Source organism: Puma concolor, chromosome B4 (genome assembly GCF_028749965.1).
Source record: "Puma concolor isolate L17-30 chromosome B4, mPumCon1.1.hap2, whole genome shotgun sequence".
Taxonomy (NCBI): domain Eukaryota; kingdom Metazoa; phylum Chordata; class Mammalia; order Carnivora; family Felidae; genus Puma; species Puma concolor.
This window is the reverse complement of record NC_141673.1, coordinates 74,265,544-74,292,996: the sequence shown is the minus strand read 5'-3', so window position 1 is coordinate 74,292,996 and position 27,453 is coordinate 74,265,544. Positions and strand designations below refer to the sequence as shown.

The 27,453-nt window shown below is 36.6% G+C and overlaps 1 protein-coding gene and 2 long non-coding RNA genes across 7 annotated transcripts in view; 2 read left to right on the top strand and 1 right to left on the bottom strand.

The window, feature by feature from the left end:
• Positions 1 to 27,453, top strand: part of CNTN1 (contactin 1) — a 368,487-nt gene that overhangs the window by 216,578 nt on the left and 124,456 nt on the right. For all 5 annotated transcript variants that reach the window (XM_086713642.1, XM_086713644.1, XM_086713643.1 and 2 more), the window contains 6 exons: positions 29 to 210; positions 5,868 to 5,992; positions 6,681 to 6,798; positions 13,201 to 13,351; positions 19,005 to 19,132; positions 19,431 to 19,606. In XM_086713642.1, the coding sequence (XP_086569768.1) occupies positions 29 to 210; positions 5,868 to 5,992; positions 6,681 to 6,798; positions 13,201 to 13,351; positions 19,005 to 19,132; positions 19,431 to 19,606 (880 nt within the window). The remainder of the gene's footprint in view (positions 1 to 28; positions 211 to 5,867; positions 5,993 to 6,680; positions 6,799 to 13,200; positions 13,352 to 19,004; positions 19,133 to 19,430; positions 19,607 to 27,453) is intronic.
• On the bottom strand, positions 7,268 to 23,838 carry LOC147579220 (uncharacterized). Its single transcript, XR_015253672.1, has 3 exons — positions 23,737 to 23,838; positions 21,657 to 21,890; positions 7,268 to 9,289 (listed from the first exon to the last, which is right to left on the bottom strand). It is a non-coding gene; the product is annotated as an uncharacterized LOC147579220 (long non-coding RNA).
• LOC147579221 (uncharacterized) lies at positions 9,284 to 9,669 on the top strand. The gene is made up of 2 exons (XR_015253673.1): positions 9,284 to 9,401; positions 9,503 to 9,669. It is a non-coding gene; the product is annotated as an uncharacterized LOC147579221 (long non-coding RNA).

Below are 27,453 nucleotides of genomic sequence, written 5' to 3'. Positions count from 1 at the left end.
CTTAGCTTTTGTTATCTCCTATTTAAAGTCCCGTTCCTGATATCCGATGGCGGAAGGTCCTAGAACCAATGCCAAGTACTGCTGAGATCAGCACCTCTGGGGCTGTCCTCAAGATCTTCAATATTCAGCTAGAAGATGAAGGCACATATGAATGTGAGGCTGAGAACAATAGAGGAAAGGATAAACACCAGGCAAGAATTTATGTTCAAGGTAGACATGTTATTTTAATTTTCTGTAAATTGCATCAGTATCTTATTTATAGCCATTTCCATACTTGAAAAGCTAGTATATAATAGTTTAAAAACAGTGATGTATCTTATATTATGCAAAAAGGTGAAATATTTATCCATCTAATGAAGTCACAAATATGGCTTATAAAAGTTATAAACTTCTCTTAGCATCATACTAACACCAATGGATTCATAGTAGTGTTCTTGATAATTTTCTGAAAATACAATTGATGTAACTTGTTGACTCCCTTCCTTGTTCTTTTTTTCCCCCAATACCTTTTTATTTGTAGAAGAAACTATGCATTATGACTCAGGCTAAGCCACTGACTTGCAAACTCAAGTATGCTTCAAAATCACCTGGAGGGCTTATTAAAACACAGATTGCTGGTTCCCAGAGTTTCTGAGTTAGAAAGTTCTATTTAGGGCCCATGAATCTGCATTTCTAATAAGTTCCTAAAAGATGCTAATGCTACCAGACCAGGAGCCACAGTTTGAGAACTTCCTTTTTTCCAAAAGAGGAAAAAAAAATTTTTGAAGCAGTTTTCTTGGTCAAGTGTTTGATTCAGACACACACACGCACACCCACACACACGCACACCCACACACTTATATTTAGGGGGATAGAATGTTGTGTTTCAGGGACCACTTGAAACTTTTCGGCTGAAATCATTTCTGTATTATTGTACAATATAAAACTTAAAGATCACAACTAAGCAAACATCTGAGGTTTCAGTAAGCCTGTTCATTTAAAGGACAAGCATCCATTGAGTGTCTACTCAGAGACACACACTATGACAGGAACAAGTGGAACTAGATAAGAGAAATACTCTCTCTGTCCTCTGTCCAGGATTCATACTGTTTTCATACTACATACAAACCTCTACATTTATACCAGTATACACAAGCAACTGAACATATGCCTCCATACACATGTGAGAGCCAAACTGTGATATCGGAATGGGGAAGGGGCATTGTGGCCCCTACCCAGACCCAGGCCTCTGTCTATACAGGGATGAAGTAAGTGCCTCCAATGACTTAACACATGAAGTCTCACCACCACCATCCCATAGAATTCACCAGGATTAGGCTCTTTTTGCCTTTACCCTGTTCATTCCATTTGGCACAGAAAGCCACGCACTCCAGGCCTCCCTTATCATCTGAACTTTAACACCTACACAGCTCTGCACATGTCCTTCTCAGTCTCCATCTCCTCCCCATCCCTAACTTCTGAAACCTTTGTACCATACTTTCTACAACACACAGGCTGCTGTCATCGCAATCCCCTATATTCTCAACTTCTCTATAACTGCTACTCTGAACTTCTCACTTAACTGAAACATGGTTCTCCCTTAAAGACACTGCTTCCCCTGTAATCCTCTCAGGCAGTGGCTAATTTTCTTCCACAGCTCTCATTCCCTTTGGTTTGCAGTATACCTGCTCTTCTTGTTCCATACACTGTTTCTAGACTACGTTCCATCTCTTTTCCTTTAAATGTCCAGTTAACTATCTGTCAGGACAAACCCCCTCATTTCTCTAAGGATTTTGCTCTTGGAAGCTCTTACAAACCAGAACACTACTCTTGACATTCTTCGTGACATCAAAATCAACTTAGACTATGATTATCTTTAGTAGTTTGGCCTCTCCGTTCTATTGAACTCCTCTTCCCTAATGATCTTGTCTGTCAACCCACCTGAGCAACCCGTTCCCATGGCCACACTTCAGACCTCAATGTTACCAAAAAGTACAATCCCTTTATTTTTTTAATGTTTATTTATTTTTAGATAGGGGTGTGGGTGCAGAGAGGGAGAGAGAGAGAGAATCCCAAGCAGGCTATACATTCAGCATGGACCCGATGCGGGGCTTAATCTCATGGTCAACTGTGAGATCATGACCTGAGCCAAAATCAAGAGTTAGACACCTAAGTAACTGAGCCATCCAGATGCCCCCCTCCAAATTACAATCCCTTTATAATCTCAATTTCACACATTTCTTTCAAACCACTATCTCCTATCTTTCTAGTTCAGTCTCTCTAATACCCTTGGACTCTACCAGGAACGATAACCAATTAATCTGGCAACGGTTTAACATTCTTTCACTTCCGCTAACCTCTACCTACCTCTTCCCTAAACCTGTGATCATTCATAACTGTTCCCCTGCACTCCTCCACAATGCACTGACCACCTTCTGTTTTGTCTTACTACCTTTGTAAAAGGCCAACCCCGGAAAAATCGAGGTTTTTGCCTACAGTGCCTGAACCAGGGGCTTGAATATGACTTAAGATAAACATCACCATACTTATTAGAGCATTTTAAATTATTCATCACTAACTTCAACTGGGCCCTTGGTGCTGCCTGGCAATTATATTTTACTTCCACAGGCCCACTTACTCTTGCAGTCCCTTAGATGACCTACTCATGCCTTCACAGTTTACTTCAAACCCTAACACCTCCTCCTTCAACCTTACTCTCAGCTGATAACTTGGCTTCTTCTTTCACTGAGAAAATGAAAGATCAAGTTAGAACTTCCACAGGCTCCCACCCCACGTCTATCCAATACCTTTACCCATATCTCATTGCTATGGATTCAGCTGCTATCTGAGGCCGACACCTCTACTCTGTGCTTGATTGTACCCTCCTACTTCCTTAAGGCTGTTGTTCCAGCAATTCCCTCTCTGGCGAAAGTAATCGCCGGATTTTTTCAATGGATCATTCTCATCAGTGTATAGTGGCTCTTGTTTCCTACTTCTTTAAAATACTTTTAAATCTGGCTGCTGCTCCATTTCCCTTCTTCTTGTCTCCCTGACAGATTTGTTTATACTTTCTAAATATGCTGTGGTCAATTTTTCTTCTTTTTAAAATTCATTCTTGTTTGAGTCTCATACCTACCTCCCTGCCGGAATCTTGTCTTGATCACCAATGACGTCATGTTGCTGAAGCAAATGGCCACTTCGCAGCTGTGTCTTACCTGATCCAGCAGCAACAGACGCCCCTGTTGACTGTGCTGTCCTCCACTGTCCGCTCTCTGTGCTTCGCATCTGGGATCCATACTTTGCTAACATCCTTATGCACCACTTGCATTCTCCTCCTCAATCCATATGCCCTTCGAACATGGGAGCAAGCAGGGTTTGTCTCTGAAAATCTTCTCTATTTCCTCACAACCTTGGTGATTTCATCTATGATCATGGCTTTAATTAGGCTCTAGCACCTGAAAATTCTGACCCAGATACTTTCTTGGAACCCTAGACTTGTATATTCAGTACCCCAACAAAATTCACTTGATACATATCAAGTATACATAGGTGACCTCCAGAAGAGAGGAAAATTCTGGTTAGAGTCTTACATTACATTTTTTAAATAAAGCTGGCATTCTACCAGGTTTCTAGTGCTTATAGATCTGTTTTTATTCAGTGTACTAAGAAAACTACGATCCAGGTTTTTAGCCAAGTAGAGTTCTAAACTATATAATGTCTAATTTTTTAGGAGAATCAAGGTGACAGCAGATATTTGTAAGGGAATCTTATTAAGGGAACTATTATTGTTCCTTTACTAATGAAACACACTCAGTTTTTATCTTTTGGTGTAATCAAACAACCAGTTTACAAAATTAAATCATAGTCAAGCTGATTCCATTATTTATTCTTATTGTATTTTTTAATGTGATATCTTGTGTGTTAGAGTCCAAGGCATGAAAGGTGCTCATATTCCTGTTTTATGTATTGCCAAGATTGTCTACAAAATAAAACCTCTCTCAATTAACATTCTTATCAATATTTAATTTTTAATACTGTCTACATATGTTACCAAAATGTAATAAGTGAAAATATACTAAATCAGATTATTGTGTTATAAATACACACACGCATATAATCTTGATGGGATTATATCTAGTGAGATCATAAAAATGTTTTATACTCTTTATTATTTATATGTATTAAATACTTTCTATAAGACATGTATATTATTTTGTCATAAAATTAGTATATCAAAGTTTTCTTTTTTAAAGAAAATAAAATACTATCCTCCACTCACAATTAATTCTCTATTCCTACCTCCTTTATTTTATATCAATTTATTTACCTACAGTTATTTATTTATTTATTTATTTATTTATTTATTTATTTATTTATGAGAGAGAAAGAGGGAGCACAAGTGGGGGGCGGCAGACAGAGAAGGGAACACAAAATCTGAAGCAGGCTGTGTCCTGACAACAGAGAGTCCAATGTGGGGCTTGAATTCACAAACCGTGAGATCATGACCTGAGCCAAAGTCAGAGGCTTAACCGACTGAGCCACCCAGGTACCCCCCTACGTACATTTATTGAAACTATTTAACTTAAATACTCAAAAAAAATGTCATAGTGTCCATTTGCTTGCTCTCTAGAAATATTTACTTGTGGTATGGGAAATACTTAGCAGTTTTCTTTAGCTACCAGATCAGATGAAATGATGAAGCTGAAATTAATTTCACTAAAGCATGGATTTCACCAATTATAGCTCCTGTATGTGGTTTCTAATATTGAAAGAGTAATTATGTGATCAAGGCATTTTTCTAATCCTACAGTAAAATGTGACAGTGGCGACTAGGTGAACGGTACATCAAAAGGAGGACACCTGAGGAAGTGGAAAAAATTTTGATTCTTTATTCCAAAAGAAAATACTTAGTGTCATACTCAATGAAGCCATAATTAAAAAAAAATTTTTAATGTTTATTTATTTTTGAGAAAAAGAGAGTGAGCAGGGGAGGGGCAGAGAGAGAGGGAGACACAGAATCTGAAGCAGGCTCCAGGCTCTGAGCTGTCAGCACAGAGCCTGATGTGGGGCTTGAACTCACAAACAACGAGATCATGACCTGAGCCAAAGTTGGATACTTGACCAACTGAGCTACCCAAGTGCCCCAAAACATAATTTTTTAAAAATGTTACAGGTGAGAAATTTTTTTTTAATTTTATTTTTTAATTTACATCCAAATTAGCATATAGTGCAACAATGATTTCAGGAGTAGATTCCTTAATGCCCCTTACCCATTTAGCCCATGCCCCCTCCTGCAGGCGAGAAATTTTTAATTTTTTAATGTTTATTCATTTTTGAGAGAGAGAGAGAAAGAGACAGAGTGTGAGCAGGGGAGGGGCAGAGAGAGAGAGAAAGACACAGAATCTGAAGCAGGTTCCAGGCTCCGAGCTCTGAGCTGTCAGCCCAGAACCTGATATGGAGCTTGAACTCACAAACCGTGGGATCATGACCTGAGCAGAAGGCAGATGCTTAACCAATTGAACAACCCAGGTGCCCCAAGACATAATTTTTTAAAACCTTAATTGTCATTTTGAAAGATTTAAGTTATAAGAAAAGATAAATTACTGTAGTGTTACTCATGAATTAGCTTTCTAATAACACATGGTTCACACATAGGAAAATAATTATGAATTGATTATAGTTACTTCATGTTATAACAATGTAGGATAAAATTTACCTGAAGACCTATGGGGATGCAATTTCAATGGCTCTAACGCTGGTTTTATGGCATATATAATATCTGATGTATTCTCCAGAAGAAGATCAACCAAATGTGACGTTTGCATTCTTGAGATTATTTTGAGTGTTGAGATTTGAGTCTGACACTTACAATGTTCTTTAACTTTCAGCGTTTCCTGAGTGGGTAGAACATATCAACGACACAGAGGTGGATATAGGCAGTGACCTCTATTGGCCTTGTGTGGCCACAGGGAAGCCCATCCCTACAATCCGATGGCTGAAAAATGGATACGCGGTATGTATGTTCAAGCGTTTTGCGGTTCTTGAGTCCATACTCAGGCACCATTTCCAGTGGTCCTCAGATAAATTTAGCAAGAGAATCAATAGAGTAAGGGTATCTTGGCCCTAAAATTAATTAAATAAATAAATAAATAAATAAATAAATAAATAAATAAATAAATCTTCTAAAAAAGGCAAACAAGGAAGTGAACAATAACTTTCTTTCAGTTTAAAACAACTTTTCTGCAATCTTATGTCTACCTTCTCTCTCTCTTCCTCTCTCTCCTTATTTTGCCCTTTGTTCCACATTTTGCCCTGCTTCCTACTTTTCCTTCTCTACTACCTGATATTGTCCTCTTTTTTTTGGCCACTATTTCCCTGACCCCACAGAAACAGAGGTAAGAGGGAAGGTTCTACCTTTAGCCCTGGGGACAAGTAGCAGCAGTGGGGCCCTTCTGTACCTTCCCTCTGTAATCTCCCAGCTGGGCCAAGAGGGAAAAAGTGGACTCCCAGCTCTGTAGGATGAATAGAACAAGAGCCACTGGGCATGGTAAGTGGGTTTTAAACCCTACCGTATCTGGCTTAGTTAACAGTGGGGGCAAAATATTGTACCTGAATGAAAAGGCAAACCAGCCCAGACCTAAATAAAAGCATTTCTGTTAAAGTTGATCAAGGAAATGTATTTTGCTTTGTCTTCTTTTCAGTATCATAAAGGGGAGTTGAGACTGTATGATGTGACTTTTGAAAATGCTGGCATGTACCAGTGCATAGCTGAAAACACACATGGAGCCATATATGCAAATGCGGAGTTGAAGATCTTGGGTCAGTATCATTTCTAGTTTCTGATAACATTCAGCAAGAAAGCACCACATTAAACAATGATCATAAGGGTTTCTGCAGATCATATTTGATTGTATGTTGGATCGCTAAAGGTGACAACTTGCAAAATGTGGTTTGGAACAGGATGATATTGTTGTTTTATTTCCCTTCTTTCATTGGAGAACAGTAAATAAGTTAGAGGCAGCATGGAGTACAATAGTTTAAAAAAATGTTTTAGGGGCGCCTGGGTGGCGCAGTCGGTTAAGCGGCCGACTTCAGCCAGGTCACGATCTCGCGGTCCGTGGGTTCGAGCCCCGCGTCGGGCTCTGGGCTGATGGCTCGGAGCCTGGAGCCTGTTTCCGATTCTGTGTCTCCCTCTCTCTCTGCCCCTCCCCCGTTCATGCTCTGTCTCTCTCTGTCCCAAAAATAAATAAAAAACGTTGAAAAAAAAAAATTTAAAAAAAAAAAAAAAATGTTTTACAGGTAAAGCAAACTTTACACACGCTAGTTTTTACAAGTCTTATTCTCTCCTATGTCTGGGCTGTTAAATACTTCCTGAAAATCACATTGTGGTGATTGATGCTTCCACAATGCATGTGACCCAGTCTCAGATGGATCTTCAGCACTTGCTAGTTATAGCAGTCTTTGGATCTCATATCCTACAATTGATATTTAAAATCCTCAGGACATTCCTCAAGCTCTTTACTCCACCCTGACTCCTTCTTTGGTATTGCTTTCTTACTCTGCCATAATAATTGAAACCCTTTGAAATAAAATATATCAATTTCCTATCCACATTCAAAAGTATGTAAATCTTTACTACATTTTCCCCTTCATGTTCTTCATCCAGAGGCGTGAGTATCTCTCCTCTCTAAAACAGGCATACCTCATCTCGTTTCATTGCATTTCACAGATACTGCGTTTTTACCAATTGAAGGTTTATTGCAATCCTGCAGTAAGCAGGCATATTTCCAACAGCATTGGCTTACTTCATGTCTCTGTATTACATTTTGGTAATTTCACAGTATTTAAGACTTTTTCATTATTATTATATTTGGTATGTTAATCTGTAGTCAGTGGTCTTTGATATTACTATTGAAACTGTTTTCAGGCACCATGAACCAGGCCCATATACGAGAGCAAACCTAATCAATACATGTGTGTGTTCTGACTGCCCACATTCCTTCACCTCGAGCCTCCCTATTCTCTGAGACACAGCAATATTGAAATTAGGCCAGCCAATAAGCTTACAATGGCTTCTGGGTGTTCAAATGAAAGGAAGAGTCAGACATCTCTTACTTTCACACAAAAGCTAGAAATGATTAAGCTTAATGAGGAAGGAATGTCAAAAGCTGAAATAGGCTGAAGGCTAGGTTTCTTGTGCTAACCAGTTAGCCAAGTTGTGCACGCAGAGGAAAAGTTCTTATGATTAGAAGTGCAGGTCTAGTGAGCACATCAATGATAAGAGAACAAAACAGCCTTATTGCTGATTTGAAGAAAGTTTTAGTGGTCTGAATAGAAGATCAGATCAGCCACATTATTCACTTAAGCCAGAGCCTAATCCAGAGCAAGGCTCTTACTCTCTTCAATTCTGTGAAGACTGAAAGAGGGGAGGAAGCTGCAGAAGAAAAGTTTAAAACTAGCTTAGGTTGGTTCATGAGGTTTAGAGTAGAGAAAAGAGGAAATGGCTTCACAGCTGACACTTTTGTTGGGGACTAATGTGGCTGGTGACTTTCAGTTGAAGCCAATGCACATTTGCCATTCTGAGAATCCTACACCCCTTAAGAATTATGCTAAATCTAATCTGTCTGTGCTCTGTAAAGGGAACAACAAAGACTGGATGACAGCACATCTGTTGACAACATGGTTTACTGAGTATTTTAAGCCCTCTGTTGAGAACTACTTATCAGAAAAAAAAAAAAAAAAAGATTGCTTTCAAAATACTACTGCTCCTTGACAACACACCTGGTCACCCAAGAACTCTGATGGAGATGTACGTGAGATTAATGTTGTTTTCATGCCTGCTATCACAACATCCATTCTGAGGCCCTTGAATCAAGGAGCAATTTCAACTTTCAAATTTTATTATTTAAGAACTGCATTTCATAAGGCTCTAGGTGTCACAGATGGTGATTTCTCTGATGTCTCTTGGCAAAGCAAATTGAAAAATCTATGAAAAGGATTCACTATTCTGGATACCATTAAGAACTTTCATGATTCATGGGAAGATGCAAAATATCATCAACATGCGCAGGAGATGGGAAGAAGTTGATTCTAACCCTCAGAGATGACTTTGTGAGGTTCAAGACTTCAGTGGAGGAAGTAGCTGTAGATGTGGTGGAACTGGAAAGAGAACTAGAATTGGAAGTGCAGCCTGAGGATTTCACTGAATTCTTCTAATCTCATGATAAATCTTGAGCGGATGAAGAGTTGCTTCTTATGGATGAGCAAATAAAGTAGTTTCTTGAGGTGGAATATACTCCTGGTGAAGATGCTGTGAAGATTGTTGAAAAGACAACAAAGGATTTAGAATATTACATCAACTTAGCTGATAAAGCATGGCTAGGTTTGAGAGGATTGGCTCCCATTTTGAAAGAAGTTCAGTGGTGAGTAAAATGCTATCAAATGGCATCACATACCACAGAGAAATCTTTCATGAGAGGAAGAGTCCATCGATGGGGCAAGCCTCATTGTTGTCTTTTTTCAGAAATTTCCACAGATGCCCCCCCACCACCAACCTTCAGCAACCATTACCCTGATCAGTCAACAGCCATCAACATGGAGGCAAGACCCTCCACTAGCAAAAAGACTATGACTCGCTGAAAGCTCATATGATGGTTAGCATTTTTTAGCAATAAAGTATTTTTAAATTAAGGTATGTACGTTGTTTATTTTCAGACATAACGCCATTTGCACAGCGAATAGGCTATAATATAGTGTAAATATAACTGTTGTATGTATTGGGAAACCAAAAAATTCATGTGACTCACTTGTGACTTTTGCTTTATTGGGGTGGTCTGGAACCTAACCTGGAATATCTCTGAGGTATGCCTGTAATCCCTTTACCTCTGCCCTATATTCATTTCTTTTCACTTACCCTGTACTTGATATGAACAGATATCTCTTCTCCATGTGCATATGTGTGTTCATATCTTTCATGCTGCCTCTCCTTTTAATCATGTTTTATTCTTGAATTCTCTGCTTCTTTGGCTTTGGGGACTCCATGCTTTCATACCTTCCAGATTATTTCTTCTTGATCATTTTTATTTTTTCCTCTTTATCCCTTCCTCTGCTCAGTTAGAAATCTTGCTTTCAGATTCCATTCTTATGGTTTCATTCTATTCTGTAACCCACTTTTGTCTCATATTCTATATTATTATTCCCAAATTATTATTTTCAAATTTTTAGAAATCCTTGATAATTTCTTCTTCTTCCATTAACTATCATTGATTCTTTATATCACTGGCTCAGGTTTTTATCCTTAGCTCAATATAAAGCTTCCTAATAGGAATGTTCATCTGGTAACCTGACAGATAACCCAGACTTAGCGTGTCTGAAGCTATAATCCTTATTTCTCACTCACCTTATCCTGAAAAATTCTGTTCTATAGAATGACATAATTCATTACATCTTTTCTTTATATCACATCTACTAAATTTCTCAATGTTACCCCATAAATCTCACATTCTCCTTACTTTCATTACAACTACTTTAATTAAGGCCTTACTGTAATATGTCCTTTTCATTTTATTTTAATTAGCTGTCATCAGCTTTAGTCATGTTCTAAGTAATGAATCTAGATGTAGCCAGGCTTTGTCTTCTACAACTGATTACCAAAAAGATAAAGCAGTGACTATAAAGTGTGGCCTATTTTATTATTGCTACACCAAAGGGAAATTCTTTAAAATATTGCTATCAGGGGCGCCTGGGTGGCTCAGTCAGTTGGGTATCTGACTTTGGCTCACGTCATGATCTCCCAGCTCTGTGGGTTCAAGCCCCATGTCGGGCTCTGTGCTGACGGTTTGGAACCTGGAGCCTGCTTCGGATTCTGTGTCTCCCTCTCTCTCTGCCCCTAGCAACTTGCATTCTGTCTCTGTCTCTCTCAAAAATAAATAAATATTAAAAAAATTTTAAAAAATTATTGCTATCACTATAAATTAACACTAAAAAATATGAAAGAATATGAAAAACTAACTTTAAGAAGAGTTGAGGCCTTCTTAATTTTAATTTTCCCTGTCTCTTTTTATAATGCTGAAGATCATATTCCATTTATTCCCTCCAAGGTAAAAATTCTTTGCTGATATATTTAATCTACTTTATTTGGGTATCAAACAAACATTCAGGCTCAGGCTTCATACCATGTTACTTTATTATGAAATACAATAAAATTGTTTTGACTCTTATACAAGATATGAGGTGACTTTGAATGTTTTTCCAAATGTTAGCTTTTTATTTTTTGTTAAAATTTATTTATCGTGCTATGTTACAAAATAATAAGAAAATTCAACAGCTCAGGATGAAAGATCTCTCCATATTCAAGCACAAAATTTATCAGTATTTTAATGGCTTTTATTAAACAAACTGCTTGAGTGTTTTCAGCCTTATAGTAATGTTTCTGGGCATCTTTATATTTGTTTGAATCAATTTTTGTTTATTAGCTTTAGAAACAATGCTTCTCTCTATATATATTCATTTTCTATCTAGGTAATTCATTTATTCACCCACCAAATATTTTTTGGGAACTTATTCTACACCAGATACTATTCTTTTTAATAGACACAGTAAAGAATGATAGACAAAAAAAAAAAAAAAAAACAAAAAACAAAAACAAAAAAAAAAAAAAACAAAAAAAACATGCATGTCTTCTTAGTTTGGGGACAAATATTCCCTCATTTTCCCACTTCTAAAATATGTAGGAACATAGTTTGGATTCTTTCACTATAAATTCAAATACTGGATAAGTATGAAGTCATTTAAGCAACTGTATGAAATCAACTTTTTTCATTAAAACTCAGATTCAAGAAAAATTCTAATTTTCTAAATGAATTTAGATTTTTTAAATATAATTCCATTAAATTTTCTTTCCTATTTGACAAGCAATATGTCACCCAGAATATTTATTGAGCCTCTACAAAATTCTACACACGGAGTTAGGTGTACAACACAAGTTGGTTGGTTACTTATTTGTTTATTGTCAGTTATCAAAACTCAGACCAAAAGAACAATGGGATAAACTAAATCCTTGCTATAAAAGTGTGTCCCACAGAGCAGCAGCAGCAATAACAACACCTGAGAGCTTGTTAGAAGTGCTGAATCTCAGGTCCACACCAGGCCTACTTAATCAACATTTTACCAAGATCATCACATTATTTTGATGTACAAATAGAATTTGAGAGTTACAGGACTAGCAGATGACCAGCTGATATCTGGACAAAGATATACTTGGGCCTGGAAAAGCCTACAGAATGGACACAGTTACATACAGAGACTGGATGTATAGAAATAAATGGATGCCCCCTCCACCAAGAATTCTGCTAGAATACAAGGAAATTAAGAAATGAGCCAGATGTGGGAGACCTAAAGAAAAATAGAGCACGTCATCACTGAAGTAACCTTTTAAGAGGCTCTATATTCTGTTTTTCGTAAGCTCTGTACTTTGACATAAGGAGAAACTATAGGTGGATCATGTACCCTTCAATTAATTGCATCCATCACTCCCATGGATGTTTGCAGGTAGGTCTAAAGGCAGACATATGTTCATTTTGGCATCAGAGCGTCTGCACACAGTTGGTGCTCAAGAAATGTTTGCATACTGAAGGGGGAATCATATTGTTTAATTAAAAGAGGATGCTGGCAAATCAGTAGGAAAAAGATTCAATTGTGAATCCTACCTGATACTGCCTATGGCATCTTTGGCAAATTATATAATCTTAATAGATATCAGTTCTCTCATTTGTACACTGGAGACAGGTCATTCAAAGTATGGTTGAGGGTATTAATTATGACCGTATGTCGATATTAATAATGATGCTCAATATAACTCCAGTCTTCCACCTAACTTCCTTTGTGCAATTAAGTCAAAATAATTAAATTGGATGTTACCTTTAAGGTAAATATGTATGTAGCAATTGATTGTGACTAAAATTCATAATAATTAATTCTGTTAACAGCAAGATTTATACATTTAAAATGGGTGAATTTTATAAGTAAAATATACCTCAGTTAAGTTACTAAGTAAAAAAATGTATGAATACTAGGTATGAAATATTTATGGTCATATCTGATAATATTTGGTGGGATTAATGTTTTCTGTTGATTATTAATCAAAAGAATAAAAGATGCTATAGAAATGGTTTATTTTCCCTTTTTAGTGAAAGAGAAAAATAATCATTTGTTTCCTTTTAGCTTTGGCTCCAACTTTTGAAATGAATCCTATGAAGAAAAAGATCTTAGCTGCTAAGGGAGGAAGGGTCATAATTGAATGCAAACCTAAAGCAGCACCCAAGCCAAAATTCTCATGGAGTAAAGGGACAGAGTGGCTCGTCAATAGCAGCAGGTCAGTTCGGAAACTGGAAATCCAATTGCAATGAACTATTTGGCCAAGTTCATTTAAAGAGGACTTTAAAGAAGACTTATGTAAATGTTGATTGTTCTAACTTTCCTCTGCAGAAGGCACTGTAATTCTAAGATAAACAAAAGTAAGAAATACTTACCCTTCACTGTTATTATCTGTGATAATCAAGGTTCAATTTTTAAGCTTCTGTAATTTATAAGAAATTTAGAAAATTGAGACTCAGGGACTTTTGGTAAATTGCCCAAGTCCTCAGGGGGGGAAAAATGAACAATGGGAAATAAAATAGGATCTCTGACTTACTTTTCCCCTAACAAGGACTTCTGTATCCATCTATATTTGGTTTAGTTTTATGAAGTTAGCCCATTAAATATTTCAGTAGAAAAAATATAAAGGTACATTTCAAAGAATAAATCACCCCTTCCCACCTTTTAAAATAAATTGGAATTTCTCACCTTCCTAACAAGTAAACGATTACCAATGTTTTGGTAGCTTTAGGATAAAATATAAAGCATGTGACTTCATAATATTTATTTAAAAGCCACACTGAATGGTTTCTATAAATGTACTAGAAGAAGATAAGGTAATATTGAGTATGGAGAAAAGAAAGTCAGGATAGAAAATGGGATGTGAAAGTGGGGGAGAAAGAAATATTATAGGCAATGAAAGGAGTATGTACAAGGGCTCTGAGGCAGAGAGTATAGGATGGTGAAGAATTTAAGAATTCTTAGGTTTCTGAGGTTTTCCCTTAGGAGAAAGTGGAGAAGAGTTTTAAGAGATAAGATGTAGTAATCCTTACATGGATCCGTTACATGGGGGGCTTGGACCCCGTCTTTGAGTAACCAAATCTGTTAAAGACTTAAATAAAGGAGAAAAAAATGTACTTTTTGCATTCAAAAAGAATATTCTAGCAAAAGTGCATAAGACAGATCTTCTTCACAATAATAATTTAAAAAGTAGGTAAGATGGGTATTATTATCTCTATTTTGATGTATCTGAAGCCTGGAACGGTTAAAGTAAACTTTTGAAAGTATGTTGATAATCTCCAAACTGAAACTTCAACTTGGGTCATATTGACATGGAATGAACATATGCCAACACAGTTTTCTTATTAGGATGGCCACAAGTGTGGCTGTGTATGGGACAGAGATCGAGATGGGGGGTGGGGGATGGTAGGGAGTGTACAGAGTCAGTAGTTATTTCCACAAGCACGTTAACTTTTAAAATGAATAGATTTGACTAAGATTTATTAAGACCTTAGCAAAATGATGCTAGCAGAATCAGTGTTAAAGGAAGAATTAATTTGTTCAATTTTCTGCCAAAACATTAATGATCAGACAGTGAGCAATGCAGAGACTGTGACCAAAGGGTAAGTCCCTTATCTAGGTACTTAGTTACCCCTGCAATAAACTTGTGGCACAGCATCCCCTCAGCCTCCCCACCCCCGCCACTAACTTTCTCCCCTAAATGAAAAAAATCTTGCTCTGATTCTGATGAGGACCAATGTCATGAGCCTTTCTGACCAAGGATTTCTCAGAACCTGGTTTCACGGCCTTGTTTTTCCTAAATATCAACATGTGTTCAAAAAAGGAAAAGAAAAAGGATATTTTCCTAAATATCAACATGTGTTCTAGCTCCTAAAATCTTACCATTTTAATCTTGTCAGAATATTTTTAGTCTTTGAATCAAGTTGTATTACTTCTTGACAAAAGACTCTATAAATCCAATTTTTGCTCACTGCTTTAATCCATTAATTTTTCAGATTATAAGCACCATTTTATAATAGATACAGTATTTTACATAAAAATAAAGTTCAATGTGGTAAGATAGTATGCATTAAGAAAAATTCAACTAATAAATTGGTTTTAGAGAAATAAAACATTTCTGTTTAAAAATAATATTCAAGGAGCACCTGAATAACTGTCTTTCAACATAACTGTAATCTCATTCTGATTAATAAACCACAGAAAATGGTTCCACATTACAGTTAGCCACACTTGATTAGTAGCTTGTAAAATGGTTTATGTGATATTTCCTATCAGTAGAGAGGAAACATAAATCTTGATAAATTGTAATTAGGTTCTCAATTGTATGATTTTACTTGGAGATAAATGATATACAGTTTACAACAGAATTTATTTGTAGTTGTTCATTTCATATTTAATGGACTGCTATCAGCTCTAAAGTGATCTTTATCTGAGCCATTTATGTGAGAGCAACTCCAAAATTCTTTTCTTCTCTAGAGTTAGTATTCTTTAGCAATTAACAAGTAAAATGAAGGTTATCCTGGGGTAATTTTGGCAAAAGTGAGTGACTAATTTATTAAAGACCAAGTAGTTCCTAGTTTATTGGACTGCTTATCCATATTATCTGAAAATAAGGATAAGATCACTAGAGTTTAATCTGCATTGATTTAAGAATGGGGACCATTAGGGGCTCCTGGGTGGCTCAGTCAGTTAAGGGTCCGACTCTAGGTTTCAACTCGGGTTTCATGAGTTTGAACCCTGCATCAGGCTCTGAGTTGGAAGTGCAGAGTTGCTTGGGATTCTCTCTCTCTCTCTCTCTCTCTCTCTCTCTGCTTCTCTCTCTCTCTCTCTCTCTCTCTCTCTCTCTCTCTCTCTCTCTCTCTCTCCCCTTCTGTCTCTGCCCCTCCCATACTCATGCTGTCTCTGTTAAAATAAATAAATAAACCAAAAAATGTATTAAAAAAATAGGGACCATTATTAGAGAAAAATCAAGTTAACTTACCATGGTAATCCTTACCAAAAATTAATTTTAGTGTCACGAAATAAGTGCCTGAAATAATAGGTGAAATGAGTGACATAAAGAAGAATATACTTTGGATATACTAAAGGTTCACTGAGAGCTAATGTGAGAAAACAGAATAATAGTGTGGATTCTAGAAAGAATGATTGCTGTTGTTCTTTCCATTGCATATTGGCTATAATTTTCATAGCTTCATTTGCAAAGTAATTAAATGATAGTGCAGTGGAACATTGGCTAAGGGCTCACATTAGATTTTAGTGAAAAAAAAGTGTGGCACATTAATGTTGGTCCTTGTTAATATGATTCTGGAGAAGCAGGTGCCAATATAGGAGTAAGTATTCAGGAGATTTATTAATGGCAGTGCCTACATGGGAAAATAGGGCACTGGGTAGAGGTTTGGACAACCATCTGACCAAGATGCAGGACTGATTCCAGATGAAGGAGAAAGGGAGGGCAGGAAGGAAGGCCCAAGGAAACGACTCAGATTTCAGGGCAGATCTGAGTATGGTGAGGCCACTGGAGAGTCCTTCAGCTCAAACTGCCCCTAAGAATCTGATGTCTCCTAGAAACAGGTCTGCCTTTACATTCCTCTCAGGTTGTCATTGGCTGAGACCAGCCTTTGGAAAGTATAGCCTTGGCTCATACACAGTGATGGATTTCTGAGTGCAACAGCTGTGTGGATCCATTATACTTCTTACAGTGGAGAACTTAGAGGCACATGCCAAAGCTTCTGCAGTACCAAATAGTTACTTTTAAGTTTATATTATTTTGAAACTACAGTTTCTCTTCAAGGAAAAGAAAGTATTCTGAAATAAATTTAAGTTGGAACTGGATAAAGAGGCAAAAGGAAATCTTGGAATGTATTATTGGTGGAATTTTTTGGCATTTTCTTATGTGGAAATGCATTAAGAAAATTTGGCATTTTCTTAATAAGGTAGATATATGGTGTCTTTGCTTTATCAAGCTCCACCCTTAAGGTGGAATAGATGGATAATTGTTGGCATGTGCTCTACCAAGCTTCAGAGATAAATTAAGGTTTTTGGAATGGTACATTCAGGAAAGTGAAAATCTAGTGATAGGCAATTCGATATTGAATCAAAATGCAAAGTATTATATAGCACAGTAAAGTTTTTAAATAAATATACAAGTTAAATACAATATAGTTATATATAATGAGTTTTTATAGTCTCTAGTCTCTGAGGAAGAGGCAGACAGAGGGAATAGGTTTAGGTTGTTAGTATGAAAGATTTAGGTTCCATTGAAAGAAGACTTTCCTAAATATTAATCTGTTACAGAAGCTGCTAATAAGGAAGGTTTTAGAATATCCTTCTTTAAACATTACTAAAAAATATTTTTGCATTCCTCTGTAGCTGTGGAAATGATAGTCTGTGCTAACTTTAAAGTCTGAGTTGAATAGGGGCACATGTTACCCCAATGTTTATAGCAGCACTTTCAACAATAGCCAAATTATGGAAAAAGCCTAAATGTTCATCAACTGACGAATGGATAAAGAAGATGTGGTTTACATATATGATGGAATACTACTTGGCAATGAGAAAAAAATGAAATCTGGCCATTTGCAGCAACATGGATGGAACTGGAGGGTATTATGCTAAGTGAAATAAGTCAGGCAGAGGAAGACAGATACCATATGTCTTCACTCATATGCGGATCCTGAGAAACTTAACAGAAAATGGGGGGGAGGGGAAGGCAGAAAAAAAGTTACAGAGAGGGAGGCAGCCAAACCATAAGAGACTGTTAAGGACTGAGAACAACTGAGGGTTGATGGGGGTTGGGGAAGAGGGGAAAGTGGGTGATGGGCATGGAGGAGGACACTTAATGGGATGAGCCCTGGGTGTTGTATGGAAACCAATTTGACAATAAATTATATATATTTTTTAAAAAGTCCAAACTGAAGTCCTGAGGTCACATTTCTGGAAGACCTGGACTCATTCATTTCAGGCCTATGACTGGTTTGAATGGTTTGAGGCTGTTCCACAGCAATTTTTAAGTCATTTTATGGCAGTATATGAAAAACCATTTGCTTCAATTAAACTCCATGAAGTGCATTCATTCAAGAAAAGGTTGATTGACTTCCTAATCAGTAATTAGTGTCTTATTCTTCTAAATTCCTGGCACATAGATTTTCTTTTTCCAATGAATGAATGAATGAATGAATGGACAGATGTATTACCTGCTGGAGACAGGGCCACAAGCAAAGCAGATAAAAAATTCCTGACATGGGAATGTTACCAGCTATTGGAAGGATAGATTAATAAGTAACTGAAGTATGTGTGATGGCATGAATATTAGGAGAGACAATCTTAGAGGAGGGATGGGTTGGAGAGGGTACCTGGACAGCAGCATGCAATGCTAACTAGAATTATTAAGCAAAGCTTTGTTGAAGGTTCCAATGTGCAAAAGCTTTGAGATTGCCCAGGGACTAAAAGGGCAATCAAAGGACTGTGTCTCTTACTATGAGTGAGATGGAAAATCACTGGAGGGAGCTGAACTGCAGAGTGATCTCACTGAGCGGAAGAGTGACATGGTGTGACTTATGTCACTTATGTCTTCATGTCTGACTGACATGTGGAAAAGAGACTAGAGACAGGCAAGGATAGAAGCAGGAGGCCGGTTAGAGACTACTGCAATAGTCCAAGAAAAAGATGAAGATGGCTTTCTAAAGCAATTGGTCAATGCTGGAAAAAATAGTATAAACAAAGTCTAGAATGTTTCATCTTTAGAAAATGTTACTGTCGAGTAATTTGTATAAATTGTAATGATCAAAAGCTAGTGTTTGTAATCTAAGACAGAATAGTAAAATGTTTATTAAATTAGTTTTGTGAAGAATGTGTTTCTCTCATTTGAATAGAATACTCATTTGGGAAGACGGCAGCTTGGAAATAAATAACATTACAAGAAATGATGGAGGTATCTATACATGCTTTGCAGAAAATAATAGAGGGAGGGCTAATAACACTGGCACTCTTGTTATTACAGGTAAGAAACCATTTGATCAATATTAATTTTTTCTAGTTTCATAGTACTTAGTTTCTAATATAGTATAAGACATGATTCACAAAGACAGTCCATGTATTGATAAGTTTCCATTTCAAAAGCCTATTGGGCAAATCTCTTGCTTAATGAAATTGTTCCTAGAATTTGAATCTGAAAACATCTTTCTCCCTTTGTTCAGAGAAATAAAAATGTAGTACCTTTTATTCTTTGAAACTGCCAGATAATATGATATCTAATGTTTTCTTGAATTGTGCTTTATTCTTTTTTTTCCAATGTGTAGATCCCACGCGAATTATATTGGCCCCAATTAATGCTGATATTACTGTTGGAGAAAATGCTACCATGCAGTGTGCTGCGTCCTTTGATCCCGCCCTGGATCTCACATTTATTTGGTCCTTCAATGGCTATGTGATCGATTTTAACAAAGAGAACATTCATTACCAGCGGAATTTTATGGTATGTGTTTTAAGTTTCATCTTATTAACATTCCATTGACCCCTATGTGTCTGCACTGCAATTCCTTTTACTCTAATCATTCATACGAGACTGAAAAACAAGCAAAAAAAAAAAAAAAAGAAAAAAGAAAGAAAGAAAAAGAAAAAGAAAAAGAAAAAAAAGCTTTTCATGGTTTACTTATATTACCTGTAGCACTCTTGAACCTTTTCAAAAATGGCTTGCTGTAAGTATTCTGGTAGAGATATTAATCAATACATATTCATTGGGCTTTAGGTTCATTTTTCCTTTCATTACAATATCATTTTGATATTGCTGTGTACTATACCTCATTGTATCTGTACTCTTGATTGTAGTGCCTTCATAATAATTTTGAATAAGGTAAGAGCATAGAGCTTATCCTTTATTATAATGATGACTTTAAGGCATTTCTCTTATTTTTTGAGGGTAAGAAATAGGCAAAATATGTATATGGGAGGGTTTGAGGAAATAGTCACGTGATTTTTAGAAGGGTTAAATGGCTGTATTTTAAGAATAGGAAATCATACATGACACTAGTCCTATAAGTACAAATAGTGGTGTCCCTGTGTAGAAATAAAGAAAATAAAGGGAAAGGACTGGTAAGTAATGCAGGAATACTGACTTGCATAGGAACATCGCTGGTGCAAGATAGGACTATCTATGTTACAGCGAACAGTTGACCCTTGAACCACATGGGGTCTGAACTGCTAGGTCCAATTACACGTGGATGTTTTCAAGAAGTACAGTACATAAATGTATTTTCTCTTCCTTATGATTTTCTTCATAACATTTTCTTTTCTCTAGCTTGCTTTATAATAGGAACACAGTATATGATACATACAACATACAAAATATGTGTTAATTGACCGTTTAACAATTACTAAAGTTTCTGGTCAATGGATGGCTCTTACTGGTTAAGTTTTTGGGGAGTCAAAGCTATAATGGATTCTCAACTGTGCAGGGGTATAGTGCCCCCAACCCCCGTATTGTTCAAGGGTCAGTTATATATAAAAGATAAATTGGCCACTGTTCCTGTCTGTTCCTAGAAATGCTATTGTTAAGGAACCTAAAAACCTCTTTAGAACATATGCTTAGTGAAGAAAACTAATTTTAATTTTAGAAGTTAATTATCAATATATAAATAAAAGTTTGAATTAACTCCATGGAATATGTGGGATTTTTAAAGTCCTATGAAATCTTAAGATTGATATGTACATATAATAGCATGCTTTCAAATTGTCTAGCTTTTAAAAAAATTCTAGAACTTTACACTTTAAAAAACCAAACAAGCATTCAACCAGGTTGAGTGAGACTGATTTTAACTAGATGAAAACATTTCTTCTTAAATTCTTATTAGATAGATTCATAAAACTACTATCAATGCAATAATCAGTATGTATGCTTTCTACATATTAACTGCAAATCTAACAGCTCTAGCTATGAGTAGAAATTTACTGTAAACCTGCTGATTGTCTTTCATTTTCAGAACAAAACTTACACTTTAGAAAATAACAACAGGGGACTATTTTAACATTATACTCCTTATATGATATCTCTCCTTATGTTTCTGAAAAATATTTTGGTATGCTTACTCATACCTGTTCCCAACATGAGTAAAATTAGCACTGATATCTTTAGTAATTTCCTCAAATTGTGTTTAATTTTGCAAGTAAGGTGAATGCTACTCAGTTTTCACTCATTTTAAGGGGAAAAATGAGCTAAACAAATATCTTACTTAAAAGAAAAAGACTTTTGAATTTGCTGGAACTTCATACATGGAGTTTCTTTATGTACTTTAAAATGATAGTTACATTATGTTTGTTGAGGTAAATAAATATTTCAAAAAAAAAGAAAGGAATAAAGGAGAAAAGGAAGGAAAAGAGACAGGGATAAGAAGGAAAGGAGAAAGGAAAAAAGGAAAAAGAGCCTGGTAGCTTAAAAAGAGGAAAATAAAGAAATAACTGGAATAATAGTTAAGAAATAAATAATAAAATGGATCATAAAAACATAAACGACTTTGGTCATTACTTACTGGACTCCTTTTGCAGATGACAGCCACAGAAGTTCATGTGCTTGTCCCTCAGCTAATCCAGAGCACAAGTCACTGCAGGCCACGCTTTGTTTCACCAACCCTGCTTCAGCTTTATTCCACCAAGTCATAACCACTGGTAGAACACATATTCACTAGCTAAATATGTAACTTCATTGAGTAAAAATATCAAATACACATTCGGAGCACATTAGATGGACAGGCTGATTCAGTTCTCTAAATAATTAAAAAAAACCTAGATAAGAAATTTATTTTAAAATAAATTATTAAATTTAATTCTGTCTTTTGAACCTAAGACCTATAAAACCTTCCCTTGCATCTTCCTTCTCTTTTAAAGCCAACTTCAAAGTCAGACTTCACTGCTAAATGTACAACACGAAGTTTGAGTAAAAACACCATATGTGTTTGATCCACCTCTTGGTAGATCATGCTAATGACTGGTAATTGCTGCTGGATGCATTGACAGACCACGTCAGAAGGAGTGGCCCTTCCTACCTCAAGCGTAGTGAGGGAATACAAAGGAAGGGACATTGCTGACTGCATTTGTTGATTATTCAAATTGCATGGGCAAATATGTCAGTACATCATTTTGGGGGGGGTCTTAAATAATGTGTTGATATTTTATTTGATTCTGGCAGCATTTTAATTAGTGAATATCATTTTTGTTCATTTAAAATATTGTACTGGGCACATACCAAAACCAGGAACAGGGATAGACACTATGGTGAATAAAACACTGAATAAGATAAACACAGGCACTGATCCAAAATCAATTAGAGGCACCCTGTGAGTTTAAAATTCAAATGTAAATGTTTCCATAGCTATCAAAACCGATGTCATCATCATCATTCGTTTTAATAAATTTAATTGCTAAAAATTAATATCAGAAGTCCTAATTAATGAAGAATGAATATGTAAACCAAAATTTAAGGTTTTCATTTCCAGAAACTAAGTTTGTATTTTCCAATTTAGTTTCAATGAGAAATTTTATTCAATGTCAAATCAATGACGATGCTTTGATTTTAGCTTGCTATTCTCAACTTTGACCACAATGTGGCAACCTTGCATAAGTTTTCAAATTTCACAGCCTGGAATAATTGGGACTTGAAGGTTTATGAAATTAAATACATTTTCCCATACTTAGGTCTAATATATGCGATTATAGGTAATTAAAAAATTTCTACTTTATATTTTTTCAATTATATTCATATAGTTATCAGGAAAAAAGTATATTTTCAAGAGGTGCATTTCTTTTTTTAAGTTTATTTATTTTTATTTTGGGGGGGGGGGAGGTGCAGAGAGAGAGAGGGAGAGAATCCCAAACATGCTTCGTGCTGTCAGTGCAGAGCCCCATGCAGGGCTGCATCTCAGGGACCATAAGATCATGACCTGAGTGGAAATCAAGAGTAGGTCACTTAACAGACTGACCACCCAGGCTCCCCAAGGTGCATTTCTTTTAAGAATTTATAGTGAACTCACAAAAAAAGTAAAAATTACATCGCCATTACATTTAATGATCCTACTTCATGCAAAACTCTTTTGAATTGATTATTAAAAATATGTGTATATATATATAGATACTAATTTTAAAGCTGTGTGGAAACACTTCATACTGATTATAGAAAAAAATAACTTAAATATCTAATTTACCTGCTGTGCCATTTATTCTTTCATTCATTCCATAAAGAGTCACTCAGCATTATATTATTATATAATCAGGTTCAGTAAATGTTTCATTTGAACTTATGCATAGAAGGATATTAAGAATTATATATATGAATCATAAATTTTAAAAATTGAAGCTTGGATGCAATAAGCTTATAAGCAATTTATCTGGCATTATTTTATTCTATCAAAGTTATGTGACAAATAAATAAAATTTTCAAGCCCAACTATAAAATGGCTTTTATTTTTATTTTCCAGTGAAATAGCTGCTTACTGCCTTAGAGTAAGTATAAAAGGCAGAGTCATTTCACTTATCAATTTAATTTATATTCCCTTTTGTTCCTGAAAGGACTTAAAACTATCCACCAAAAAAATAAAAAAAAACTATTTAACATACCATTTTATGCCTCTCCCACGGTGGTGTCTGATCTGCGGAAGTTACTTTTTTTCAATAACCATCTAAGTTTTGACATCTACTTTGAGTCCTTTTCTTTCAAATATTTGACAACGCCTTCCTGTCCGAGCCATTATCTTAGTTAACCGCATGAGTTGGAACTTTCCAATTCTAGGTATTGCCACTCTAATATCTTCTTCCTGTTTCTCTTAATACAAATAAATGTTAAAATTGAAATTTGGCAATAAGTTATTATGTATATGTTTTGAATTCATTAATAGCATCTGAATTGTTCAGAGGCTCTGCCACAACCAGTCCTGGGGTCTAGGCTTCATTTTGTCACTTCTTATTGTGTGACCCTGAGCCAGTGACTAAACCTCTCTAAACTTTCAGATTTCCATCTCTGTAAAATTTTTTTATTTTTTTTTTTATTTTTTTTTTAAATTTTTTTTTCAATGTTTATTTATTTTTGGGACAGAGAGAGACAGAGCATGAACGGGGGAGGGGCAGAGAGAGAGGGAGACACAGAATCGGAAACAGGCTCCAGGCTCCGAGCCATCAGCCCAGAGCCTGACGCGGGGCTCGAACTCACGGACCGCGAGATCGTGACCTGGCTGAAGTCGGACGCCTAACCGACTGCGCCACCCAGGCGCCCCTGTAAAATTTTTTTAATAATTCACTTACTTGATTCAGGTTGCTTCACTGGGTTTGCGAAACTGGTGCTTCCTAGTATTTTGTGACGATTTCGTGAAAGAATGCCTACAAAGCACTTGACACAAGTTCTGGCAGATTGTAAGCAGTTATTAATACTCTGCATAGAGGGCAATCATTCCGCACTGAAATTTCCAGAGGGTTTTGCTGCATAGTTTTTTTCAGCTTACAGTTCTCAATTTTTCATACTTTAATTCTTGCACTCCTGCTGCACTGGATACCTAATCTGAAACAAAAAGTTCTAGCTATTTCCTTGCTGAGGGAATGGTTAACATTCATTGAGTGCTTCCTGTTTGGCCAGCATTGGGTTAAATGTTTTTCATGTGCTTCTCCATTGATCTTCCTAGCAATCCTCTAGGAAACATATATTATTGTGATTTTTCTTAACTTTCAACGTGAAGAAACCGAGGATCAGAAAGATTGAGTAACTTGTCCAAAGTCCTCATACCACTTGTTGGTGACAGGGAGGATTTGAAACCAAGGTGCTCTGACCGCAGACCCCGTGGCCTTCACCACTTCGGATTCTCATCCACTGGTTAATACCCACCTCCCATTGTTCACAGCACTATAAGGCAGTGCTGTTCAACTCCCAATTTATTCTATCATTGTGTTAAATGAACCTTTTTACATTCACTCAGGTTTATCCAAATTACTTCACTTTCCCTATACTATTAGCAAACTTTGCAATACACTGTAAATCAAGTCTACATGGTTTCTGGTGGTCTTTAGTAGTTGTAGGCAATTCTTTCTGATCTCCTTTAGGTAGATAGGTGTAGTGCGTGTTTGCAGGTGTGTGGGTGTGCATTTGTTCTGCTTGTATATACAACACCATTCAAAACACAGGAGGACAGACTTCTTACCCTCAGGTTTTCCTTTTATTTTTTTTATTATTTTTTTTTTTAATTTTTTTTTTCAACGTTTATTTTATTTTTGGGACAGAGAGAGACAGAGCATGAACGGGTGAGGGGCAGAGAGAGAGGGAGACACAGAATCGGAAACAGGCTCCAGGCTCTGAGCCATCAGCCCAGAGCCCGATGCGGGGCTCGAACTCACAGACCGCGAGATCGTGACCTGGCTGAAGTCGGACGCTTAACCAACTGCGCCACCCAGGCGCCCCTAGGTTTTCCTTTTAAAAGAAAATATTAATTATACTGAACATGTAACATCATTGTGCTTAAATTTAAGACCTATGTGTTCCATACTAGAATATGTTATGAATTTGAACAGAAATTTTGCTTCTGCATATCCAAAGGTAGAGGGGCGGAGGAGGAGAGGGAGAGAGAGGAGGAAGGAATGACAATAAAAATGTTATTGGTTCTCTGTTACTGCTCAGAAAGAAGGTAACGATTGTCCAGAATTGGGGGGTAAAGGTTGGAAGAGAAAAGGAAGGTTGGGCCATCATCCAGGCAAGGATTGCATTAGACCAGAAGACCAGCAGGCACCACAAGATGATGCAAGCCCTGAAGTGGTGGTTCTAAACTGGGAGCGATTTTCCTCCCCAGGGGACTTTGGCCGTTTGTGGAGACAATTTGGGTTGTCACCACTATGGGGAGGAGGGAGAAGGGCTATGTATTATGGGCATCTGTTTAGCACAGGTGTTGCTAAACATCATATAATGCTGAGGACATTCCCTCACAACAGAGAATTATCTGGTCCACATTGTCAATAGTGCCAAGATTGAGAAACTTCTGTCAAGGGAGATGAAAAGGGAGATGTCTATACATGTTCTGGCTTCTTTTAGAACATTATACTTCCTGTGTAGAGACCATGTCAGCTAAGGTTATTCTGTAGCATAACACCCCACAGTCTGGTCGTTAGTGAGCATTTGTTGATGGCAATGCTAAGTAAGTGGAAATAAGAACATAGAGCAACAAGTCTTTGTTCTTCAGAAATGTCTTGGCTTGGAAAATGTCCAGAAATACATTCAAAGTTAAAGTCCCTTTGTTTTACATAGAACTCCTTGCATACTTAAGCATCACGGCAGTTATTATTCTGGCAAAATATGATAAGTATTTAGATAAAAGGAAGAAATAAACATGTAGCCCTTCGGTGTCTTAAGAATTTTATAATTTTTACATTGTGGACTTTGATGTTTTATTTATATCACACCAGCAGTACACTATTTTGTCATTAGCTGGCATATTCCAAAAATTCTATCTAATTTTTTTTCATTTTGTTTTTAAGAACATAATAGTATCTAAAGATCTGGAGTGTTTTTTCTGGTTTTGCCTTTGACAGAGTTCTATGTCCTTGGTCAAAACAGTCACTCTGAGCCTCAGGCTTTTCATCTATTATATAAGGAGGTTAGTCCACATCAGAAGTTTTAAAATAACAACAACAAGGGCGCCTGGGTGGCTCAGTCGGTTGAGCGACCGACTTCGGCTCAGGTCATGATCTCGCGGTCCTTGAGTTCGAGCCCCGCGTCGGGCTCTGTGCTGACAGCTCAGAGCCTGGAGCCTGTTTCAGATTCTGTGTCTCCCTCTCTCTGACCCTCCCCCGTTCATGCTCTGTCTCTCTTTGTCTCAAAAATAAATAAATGTAAAAAAAAAAAAATTAAAAAAAATAATAAAAAATAAAAAAAATAAATAAAATAACAACAACAACAAGTTTTTAGCAGCAGAATCCTTTTTGCAAAGAGAATTTAAATCAGAAGGCCAATAAATAAAAGACAAGAAGATGAGGTTGTTGTCCCACAAAACTTCCCATATGATTCCTTTCTTCTACCAAGTGATCCTTGAAGATCTTAAGAACCCTAAGGCTAATGGGAACTGATGTGAAACCACACAAATTAATATCCAAGCTACTTTAAACTGTAGGGGCACTTGGATGGCTTAGCCAGTTGAGCTCTGATTCTTGATTTAGGCTCAGGTCATGATCCCAGGGTCATGGGATCGAGTCCCACATCGGCCTCTGCACTAAGCATGGGGCCTGCTTAAGATTCTCTCTCTTCCCCACTGCCATTCTCCCTCGTTCACCTGCTCTCTCTTAAAAAAAAAGTGAAAATATTAA